This window comes from Gigantopelta aegis, chromosome 14, assembly GCF_016097555.1.
Source record: "Gigantopelta aegis isolate Gae_Host chromosome 14, Gae_host_genome, whole genome shotgun sequence".
In the NCBI taxonomy this organism is placed as follows: domain Eukaryota; kingdom Metazoa; phylum Mollusca; class Gastropoda; order Neomphalida; family Peltospiridae; genus Gigantopelta; species Gigantopelta aegis.
The window spans coordinates 10,354,208-10,365,393 of NC_054712.1; the positions used below are offsets into that span (position 1 = coordinate 10,354,208).

Below are 11,186 nucleotides of genomic sequence, written 5' to 3' on the forward strand. Positions count from 1 at the left end.
TTGTAAGGAGCTACCCGGTAATGCCTAAGCTTTGTGTATTAACACGTAATCATCTGCCACTATGCCTGCCTCCTCTATCTTTGTGACATCACGATCCTCTAAATGAATAAGTAAGCTAACTGGTAATCCATTTTTAATGTCCTGTAAGATCAACAACTCCCGTAACTCGGTATATGACTCTACCTGATGAGACAACCACCCATTATCAAACATCCCTGCCTTCTTAGCCACAAACTCACTATAAGACTGACCCTGCGTTTTTCTCAAACTCGCTATACCGTAAACGTAATCCTCAGGTCGTAATTCATAAGCCCTCAACACTGCAGCCTTAACTAGGTCGTTACTGACTTGCTCGCTCATCACTCATTGAATTATAAGCTATACTAGACTTCCCCTTAAACTTAGACACGGCTAACAATTTTTTTTGTCCACTTAGACTGCGGCCAATTTAGCTGCTTAGCGGCCCGTTCAAAAAGTTGGAAGAACATGTCTAACTCCTGATCGCAAAATACAGGCACTGATCTATAAACCTCAGACATGTTAAAACCATTTCCTGCCTCACGTCTAACTTCTTCAGTATTCAACTTTAAATCATGTTCCACTTTTAATTTTCTAACTGGAATTCTCTATCCTCTCTTCTCTTTCTCTCTCTCTCTCTCTCTATCCCTCTCTTCTCTTTCTCTATCGCTATGTCTATCTTCTCTATTCTCTCTTCTCTTTCTCTCTCTCTCTATCCCATCTCTCATCTTCTCTATCCCTATCTTTTCTCTTTCTCTCTCCCTCTCTCTATCCCTCTTTTCTCTTTCTCTCTCTCTCTCTCTCTCTATCTAATGCACGTTCTTCTCTTTCGTACTCAAGCTTTTTAAAAGCTAACTGTTGTTCCATACTCAAGTCACTTATCTCTATCTCTGGAACAATCTCACTGTCTTCCATAACAGGCCTATCACCAAAAACTTCCTGGATAATAATTGTCTTTTATATCACCTAAGGTTTTAGCTGATGTTAAATCAAATTTCTCGCTCACCCGCGATTTCAAACTAACTCGGCCTTACGTGCTCGCTTAATCTCCACTACACTGAGCGTAGGCATATCCAGCAAATTCTTTATCCATGTTTAGATATGACGCACTTAATATTAATTAATTTTCTAGTGAACAACGTGCTACTTCTAGTAAATTTGTAAAAATTAATTTATAAAGCCCCCATTTACAAACAATACTTTTTTTAAATATGCGTGTCCCGTTTCAGATCCGGGACGAGCGCCCCAATTTTCTACTCCTGTCACGGGGATTCTATAATACCCGTAACTGAATAAAACACGATTATCAAAATATCTCTCCTAAACTGTATATCTATTAGATCTCTCTGTAACAGGCGGTTAAACCTAGTATGGCTCGTCTCTAGGTATGATCAGAGATACGATCTTATATAAAGTATATATTATTATAGCACGTTAGTTTCTCTGAAACACAACAAAAAACACAATACACTTTGGAATCTGTAGTAATCTACGCTGACAAATGTACAGCCGTAGTAGTTAATTAATAACAGCAATAATAAACAACCCAGAAACTGATCACTTAATTAGTTAATCTCTAGGTGTCTAGTTACACAATATGCGAATCACTTCACCGTTACACCACACCCCACACGTGTAATAATTGAGAAACGCTTCCAGGAGAAGTTACTTAATAAAGGAATTACAACACCATTCCTAACTGGTTAATTTTAATTAACCCTTACTACTCGTTCAGTAACGTGTGATAATTTAGGAACGCTTCCAGGGGAACTTAATTAATAAAGGAATTACAGCTCTATTTCCTAACGGGTTAATTTTTAATTAACCCTAACTACTCATTAAGTAACCTTGTAACACAGAGAATAATACTGGTACCTATCACAATTAAAAGACAATAAACCTACAGTTACCTAGGTCCACTAGGATGACTGGCTAAGCTTTATATTACCACATACTCATATAATGTTAGAACAAAAAGTCTACGATTTACTTCGTCAGATGACCGAAGACACTGTCTAAAGAATATTGGTATAATACAGTATTAAAATATTTAAAGTCACATCAATCACATCAAGGTTATACACAGAGCAGAAATAAAAATATTTACCAAAGTCCAACGGACTACGTTCCCTGGGAGCCTTCCTATTCTGGTTCTCTAGATATCTCTAAATCCTAGCTATTTATTATAAAAATCAGAATTCGCCTGGGGGTACAAGGCGGTACCTCCCCCTATCATCTGATATTCCAACTCTACTAGAGTCGGTATATTTCTCTCTGATCGTCAGACTTACTGACGCCATCGTCGCCAAATCACGGTTGTAAAAACCGCACTCGCAGAGGTATTACGTAACTACTCGCCACATGGCCTCCACAGCTGGACTAAGTGCATATTGGAATGCCCGATCGCGCGAAGTATTACGTAACAAGTTGCCCACCTGCGCTTAGGTGCAATTAAACTGCACACGGCCCTCTAACACAATTAAAAATCGCCACAGGCGAAACAAATTAAAGAGCATGTTCCGTCACAATATTAATTCATATCACTATCAAGCTTTCACATTAACAGAAGAAATTAATAAAAACAGACATAAAAATCCGTAAATGGACAAAAGACAGCAATTTGTCAATAAGTTTGACCAAAAGTCACTTGATAGTATCTCCAGCATGTTGTGTAACGACACGAACGATGCACACACACGTGTCAACAAAGCGATTGAGGTTATGAAAAATCTATTTATAGACTGCAGTGTCAACATTCGGCCGTGTGCCAAACGGTGCTCGTGCACGGACTAAATTTAAAACCAAGCGACTTCTATTTGGCACGAGTCTTGTCTCTAGAAAAAAATACCACGCGGCAAAGAAATCATATTTAAAGAAAATGCAGCTCATAAATACAAAGCAGAAAAACAAATGCGCGATCTGAAATTAAATGACCCAAAATCTTTTTATAAATTATTAAAACCAATAACTGTGAATAATAATTTCCCATCAGTAAACAGACTTAGCAACTTTTTTGAAAAAGCAAATGAAGGAGATCCTATGGATAATGATATAAATCAATATACAGATTTTAAAACTGTCGAATTGGATAATGACGCTCTAGATATAAACCGATTGAAGAAAGAGAAGTTAAAAATGCAATAAAAACAACTTAAAAATGGAAAAAGCTTCCGGAATGTGATAATATTACAAATGAGTACATTAAATCTACTGTGGACAAAATGTTTGCCATATACACACAAAACTATTCAATGTTATGCTAGATAACAGTGTTTTTCCAAATGAATGGCTGATAGGAATGATTAAGCCAATCTTTAAAAATAAAGGAAGCCGTTCTATGCCAGAAAATTATAGACCAATAACCGTATTATGCTGTAGCTCAAAACTATTTACAACGATCCTAAATAACGGACGAATAATGACTACCTTGAAGAAAATAATATCTTAACTGAAGCCCAGACTGCCTTTTCGAAAAGGCTACTCCACAACCGACCATCTGTTTATATATATTCTCTAATCATAATTTAAAAAAAAGAAGAAAAAAAAATGTCGTCCGCTAAATTATTCTGTGCGTGTAGGCTTTTGATTTCCAAAAGGCATTTGATACGATATCAAGAAGCTTCCTTTTGGCAAAAATTATTAAACTATAACATAAATGGCAAATTCCCTTAGAATTATCCAAAAAAAATGTATCAAGCTATAAAATCCTGTATCAGTTTAAATAAACGAATGCTCAAAATTGTTTTCTTGCAATACCGGAGTCCGCCAAGATGAAAAGTTGTCACCTGTCCTATTTTCACTTTATTTAAATGACTTAGAAAACCACCTACTAAATTCTAACTGCTCGGGGGTAGCCACCGCTATAGATGACCCACGATTGCTTCTAGACATCGGTATCCACTTACTTGTCTCCTATATGCCGACGATACTGCACTACTAGCAACCAATGCTCACGATTGGAAAACAATCTAAATGTCTTTTTGGAATACAGCAAAAAATGGAAACTTAAAGTAAACAGTGGAAAAAAAACTAAAATAATAATATTTAATGGAAATGCAAATGACTATAAGGAAAAAGTTTACTCTCGGAGATAAGTCTCTTCAAAATGTTAAAGAATACAAATATTTAGGTTTAACGTTTCACTAAACAAAAACAAATTTAAAATAACAAAACAATGTTTAATTCAGCGTGCAACTAAAGCAATATTATTTTGTTTTATCTAAAGCCAAGGATAATAATTTGCCAATTGATTGCAAGCTTAAATTATTTGATTCAATGGTCCTCCCAATACTTTTGTATGGCTGTGAAATCTGGGGATACGAAAATGTGGACATAATAGAAAATATTCATATAAATTTTCTTAGACGGTTATTGCCAGTAAAAAAGGGTACGTCTATTTTTATGTTATATGGGGAACTTGGTAGAACGCCACTAAAACTAGTTATAGATCAAAGAATTATAGGATTCTGGGCACGTATAGTTAAAGGTAAATCTACAAAAATCACTAATTTAATTCTTAATTATATGATAAAAGAATCTGTTGCAAACGGGCACAGCTATAACTGGCTAGAAAATTTAATACACCTGTTAAATTTGGAAAAATACTTTATTAAATTACCCGAAAAATTGTGGACCAACCTTTTGAAATTCAGAACATGTAATCATTATTTACCCATAGAAACAGGACGCTGGAATAGCATCCCAGTCGAAAATAGATTATGTACATTGTGCGTAGAAAATGATATTGGAGATGAATATCACTACTTATTTAAATGTAATTATTTTACGAATACACGCAAAAGGTTTATAAAACCATATTATTATAAAAAACGTAGCACTCTTAAATTCAAAGAACTGCTTAATTGTAATAAAATAAGCACTCTCCGTAAATTGTCAAAACTAATCTCTGAAATTACAAGTAAATTTAGTAAACCATAGATAAACATCTCCGATATCATTTTATACTTTTAAAAGTACTGACGTATAAAGATTTATCTGCTTTATTTAAATGTTCTGTCACCATGTGTCTTCTTTTTAAAATGTGTATATAGCTATTTTGAATTATATCTGTATATATTCTATGAAGAACTGTTGTCATCTTGTCACTGTAAATAACTATTATAAAATATGTCCTCATATGCTGTCGTTTGACGGCCTGAGTGAATCGAAATAAAGTTTGAAAGTTTGAAGAATATTGCAACACAGTGAATAACAGATAACAGACAAAATAGTTCAAAATATGTCTTTACAATAATATTATAGCTTGTATTGCCTTAATAAGATATTTGTTAGCTTTTATTGTAAAGAAATATTTGAAAACTATTTGTTTTAACTCGAACGATCTGTTATTCACTGTGATCCGTATTGATAAACTGATAGTACTATGGCACTGTACATGAAATGTAGTGTAATTATGTATAGACCTATTATAATTGTCTGAATCAAAAACATTCATTTAATGTTAGATAATAAATTGAACATAATAAATTTTGTTAAATGATGTAATCTGAGATGAAAAGTTGATTGTAAAATGCAAGCAGTTTTGCGTTAAAATGGGGAAAAATTGACATCTTTGTAACTCCATGAAAATTAATACGCAGGTATCGGCAATTTTCATAACGGTATTTCTATCAGAACACCTCGCCTAAATTTAACTTCAGTCACACGTGTACCGTTATACGAAAACGTACGACAAGTTCCGATAGATGCATTGTTTTGTTGAGATTAGTCAACTCTACAGTTCTTTCATTCCGATATTTTTGTTACTTTAGTGTACCGGCCTCGGTGGCGTCGTGGTTAGGCCATCGGTCTACAGGCTGGTAGGTAATGGGTTCGGATCCCAGTCGAGGCATGGGATTTTTAATCCAGATACCGACTCCAAACCCTGAGTGAGTGCTCCGCAAGGCTCAATGTGTAAACCACTTACTTTAGTGTACTTTACAGTATTCAGTAACAACAAATACTAACTCTGTCCATCCATATTATGTTAAGTTATAATTATTGCCACCATGTTTCAATTGTACAAACATTGTGTACGCATATAAACAGAGGTTTTTGGCTAATAAACAGCAGAAAGAAATGTGATGGGCCTGCAATCTTAATACATGTATATATAGCAGTTAGCGATTACAATTTATCATGTGACAATGAGATGAATTCCCAAGGAACATGAAGACGTGAACATGAGCAGGATCCTATAAAACTCGACTCAAGGACAGACACATATAGAGATAGAGAGAGAGAGATCGAAGCGGGGACCCAAGGAGGACAGCGATTGAGGGGTCTCAGTCACAGTGTTAACTCTACCAATCACCTACGAGCTTAGACATATATATATATATATATATCATAGCATTATATGTTTCATTTAATTTCAACTTATTTTCGTGTTTATATCCAGTTAAGGTTGAAGCACGCTGTCCTTGGCACACCTCAGCTATCTGGGCTGTTTGTCTAGGACAGTGGGTTAGTTGTTCATTGTTAGTGGTTAGTGAGAGAGAGCAGGGTGTAGTGGTTTTACACATTCGTAACATACCTACCCATTGTCGTTAAAACTGGCTCTGGGTGGGAGTCGGTACCGAATTGCGAACCCTGTATCGGGCTGCGAACCCTGTACCTGCCAGCTTTATGTCTGATGGCGTAACCACGACGCCACTAAGGCCGGTATTTTATGTTTAATACTGACTTAAGCCTGGTTAGAAATGAGATCTAGGGCCCCGTTCCACAAAGCGATCTTAGCCCTAAGTGCATAGCTACCTTATGCAATAAGGTGATCTTAGTGTTAAGATCGCTTCGTGGAACGGGGCCCTGTTGTGTTAGTATTGCCCAGTAATCTCTCCGTACCATACACATCTACTATGAACCGACGGACTTGTAATCCCAATATAAATATGTGCGTGTATGTGTGTGTGCGTGTGCGCGTGTATGTTGTGTTGTGCGTGTGCTGTGTGTGTGTTGTGTTGTCTGTGTGTTGTGGTGCCTGTTGTGTGTATGTATGTGTGTGTGTGTGTGTGTTGTGGTGTGTGTTTTGTGTCGTGTGTGTGTGAGTGTGTGTTGTATGTGTGTTGTGGTGTGTGTTGTGTTGTCTGTGTGTTGTGTTATATGTGTGTTGTGGTGTGTGTCTATGTGTGTGTGTCTGTGTGGGTGGGTGTTGTGGTGTGTTTGTTGTGTTGTGTGTATTTTGTGGTGTGAATGTGTGTTGTTTGCGTATGTGTGTGTGTGGTGTGTGTGTGTGTGTGGTCTGTCTAGGATCCATCCCCGTCGGTTGTCCCATTGGACTATGTCTCGTTCCAGCTAGTGCCCCACGATTAGTATATCAAAGGCCGTGGTATGCGCTATCCTGTTTGTGGGATGGTGCATATAAACGATCCCTTGCTGCTAATGAAACAAAGGCTTTCATCCCAAAGACTGTATGTCAGAATTAACAGATATTGAACATCCAACAGCCGATGATTAATAAATCAATGTGCTCTAGTGGTGTCGTTAAACTTTTAAAAAACCTTTTAATATAAATGGTATAACTAATACTATGTAAGTTAACACCAAGTACCTGTTGTAATCATCAGCTATGTACATTCTTCCATTCCAGATATAGGTCACGGGTAGCTGTATCGTCCATTTTGACGGCTCTATTTCCACCCGATCTTCACCCATCAGTCCGGTCCAAACCATCTTTCTAGATCTACGTGCATACCAAAACAGTCTGTGAGCTGTAAATCGAATTGTTGCAACTATATAAAAATAATTATAATATATATATATATATATATATATAACACAATGTGATATTTTCCAGATTATATGCTATCATAATTTTATAACTTTGCATGGAAGAAAGAAAGAAAGAAATGTTTTTATTTAACGACGCACTCAACACATTTTATTTACGGTTATATGGCGTCAGACATATGGTTAAGGACCAAACAGATATTCAGAGAGGAATCCCGCTGTCGCCACTTCATCATCCTACATACAGGGTAGTACATACCACGGCCTTTGATATACCAGTCGTGGTGCACTCGCTGGAACGAGAAATAGCTCAATGGACCCACCGACAGGGATCGATCACAGACCGACCGCGCATCGAGCGAGAGCTTTACCGCTGTGCTACGTCCCGCCCCGCTGACTCTCACACACACACACACACACACACAGAGAGAGAGAGAGAGAGAGGTGGAGAGAGAGAGAGAGAGAGAGAGAGAGAGAGAGAGAGAGAGGAGAGAGAGAGAGAGAGAGAGAGAGAGAGAGAGAGAGAGAGAGAGAGAGAGAGAGAGAGGTGATTGTATGTGAGAGAAATGTGTATGTATTGTGTGCATGGATGTGCTTTGTGTGTGTTTGTGTGTTATGTGTATGTAATGTTTGTGTGTGTAATTGTGTGCGCGTGTTTTTTGTGTGTGTGCGTGTGCGTGTATATACATACGTGTGTGTGTGTGTCACAGTCGTGATATTAACTGTGGGAACAGCAGTCTTGTATTAACTAAATGGTTCGCAGATATGGATCTACGCTAAAACCTGTCGCTGTATAAGTCGGTGCTCTAACCACTATACCAAGTATGGCTCCGTTTGCTTACATGCATGATCAATATAGAAACCTAAACATCTGAAGGTGAATCCAGGTATCCTCTAATCACTATACCAAGTATGGCTCCGTTTGCTTACATGCATGGTCAATATAAAAACCTAAACATTTTAAATTGAATCCAGGTATCCTCTAATCACTATACCAAGTATGGCTCCGTTTGCTTACATGCATGGTCAATATAAAAACCTAAACATTTGAAGGTGAATCCAGGTATCCTCTAATCACTATACCAAGTATGGCTCCGTTTGCTTACATGCATGGTCAATATAAAAACCTAAACATTTTAAAGTGAATCCAGGTATCCTCTAATCACTATACCAAGTATGGCTCCGTTTGCTTACATGCATGGTGTGACGGAACATGCGCTTAAATTTGTTTCGCCTGTGGCGATTTTAATTGTGTTAGAGGGCCGTGTGCAGTTTAATTGCACTTAAGCCCAGATGGGCAACTTGTTACGTAATACTTCGCGCGATCGGGCATTCCAATATGCACTTAGTCCAGCTGTGGAGGCCATGTGGCGAGTAGTTACGTAATACCTCTGCGAGTGCGGTTTCGACGACCGTGATTTTGGCGACCAAGGTGTCAGTAAGTCTGACGATCAGAGAGAAATATACCGACTCTAGTAGAGGTGAAATATCAGATGATAGGGGGAGGTACCGCCTTGTACCCCCAGGCGAATTCTGATTTTATAATAAATAGCTAGTTTTTAGAGATATCGAGGAGAACCAGAATAGGAAGACTCCCAGGGAACGTAGTCCGTTGGACTTTGGTAAAAAAATTTAATTCTGCTCTGTGTATAACCTTGATGTGATTGATGTGACTTTAAATATTTTAATACTGTATTATACCAATATTCTTTAGACAGTGTCTTCGGTCATCTGACGAAGTAAATCGTAGACTTTTTGTTCTAACATTATACGAGTATTTGGTAATATAAAGCTTAGCCAGTCATCCTAGGCGACCTAGGTAAACTGTAGGTTATTGTCTTTATTGTGATAGGTACCAGTATTAATTCTGTGTTACAAGGTTACTGAATGAGTAGTTAGGGTTAATTAAAAATTAACCCGTTAGGAATAGAGCTGTAATTCCTTTATTAATTAAGTTCCCCTGGAAGCGTTCCTAAATTATCACACGTTACTGAACGAGTAGTAAGGGTTAATTAAAAATTAACCAGTTAGGAATGGTGTTGTAATTCCTTTATTAATTAACTTCTCCTGGAAGCGTTTCTCAATTATCACACGTGTGGGTGTGGTGTAACGGTGAAGTGATTCGCATATTGTGTAACTAGACACCTAGAGGTTAACTAATTAAGTGATCAGTTCTGGGTTGTTATTATTGCTGTTATTAATTAACTACTACGGCTGTACATTTGTCAGCGTAGGATAATACAGATTCCAAAGTGTATTGTGTTTTGTTGTGTTTCTAGTGAGCTAAACGTGCTATAATAATATATACTTTATATAAGATCGTATCTCTGATCATACCTAGACGAGCCATACTAGGGTTTAACCGCCTGTTACAGAGAGATCTAATAGATATACAGTTAGGAGAGATATTTTGATAATCGTGTTTTATTCAGTTACGGGAATTATAGAATCCCCGTGACAGGAGTAGAAAATTGGGGCGCTCGCCCTGGATCTGAAACGGGACATGCATATTTAAAAAAGTATTGTTTGTAAATGGGGGCTTTATAAATTATTTTTACAAATTAACCAGAAGTAGCACGTTGTTCACTAGAAAATTAATTAATAATAAGTGTGTCATATCTAAACATGGATAAGAATTTGCTGGATAGGCCTACGCTCAGTGTAGTGGAGATTAAGCGAGCACGTAAGGCCGAGTTAGTTGAAATCGCGGGTGAGCGAGAAATTGATTTAACATCAGCTAAAACCTTAGGAGATATAAGGACAATTATTATCCAGGAAGTTTTTGGTGATAGGCCTGTTATGGAAGACAGTGAGATTGTTCCAGAGATAGAGATAAATGAGTTAAGTGTGGAACAACAATTAGCTTTTAAAAAGCTTGAGTACGAAAGAGAAGAGAAAGAGAGAGAAAGAGAAGAACGTGCATTAGATAGAGAGAGGGATAGAGAAAGAGAAGATAGAGATAGAGAAAAAGAAGATAGGGGTAGAGAGAGAGAAAAAGAGAAGAGAGAGAGAGAGAAAGAGAAGAGAGAGATAGAGAAGATAGACATAGAGATAGATAATTCCAGTTAGAAAAATTAAAAGTGGAACATGAGTTAAAGTTGAATACTGAAGAAGTTAGACGAGAAGCCGGAAATGGGTTTAACATGTCGGAGGCTTATAGATCAGTGCCGGTATTTGATGACCAGGAGGTAGATATGTTTTTCCAACTTTTTGAACGGGCCGCTAAGCAGCTAAATTGGCCGCAGTCTAAGTGGACATTGTTAGCCGTGTCTAAGTTTAAGGGGAAGGCTAGTGTAGCTTATAATTCAATGAGTGATGAGCGAGCAAGTCAGTACGACCTAGTTAAGGCTGCGGTGTTGAGGGCGTATGAATTACGACCTGAGGATTATCGTTTACGGTATAGCGAGTTGATAAAAACGCCGGGTCAGTCTCATAGTGAG

The 11,186-nt window shown here is 37.4% G+C and overlaps 1 protein-coding gene across 2 annotated transcripts in view; it reads right to left on the reverse strand.

The window, feature by feature from the left end:
* The window catches only part of LOC121389441, a 29,230-nt gene extending 21,541 nt beyond the window's left edge, over positions 1-7,689 (reverse strand). The window contains exon 1 of one of the 2 annotated variants that reach the window (XR_005960067.1): positions 7,568-7,657. Coding sequence is in view for 1 of the 2 variants with exons in the window: in XM_041521069.1 (XP_041377003.1) it covers positions 7,568-7,689 (122 nt within the window). In the remaining variant the exon portion in view is untranslated. Of the gene's footprint in view, positions 1-7,567 lie in introns of both variants that reach the window. The other variant, XM_041521069.1, reaches the window with a different exon arrangement.
* Positions 7,690-11,186: the final 3,497 nt, after the last annotated feature.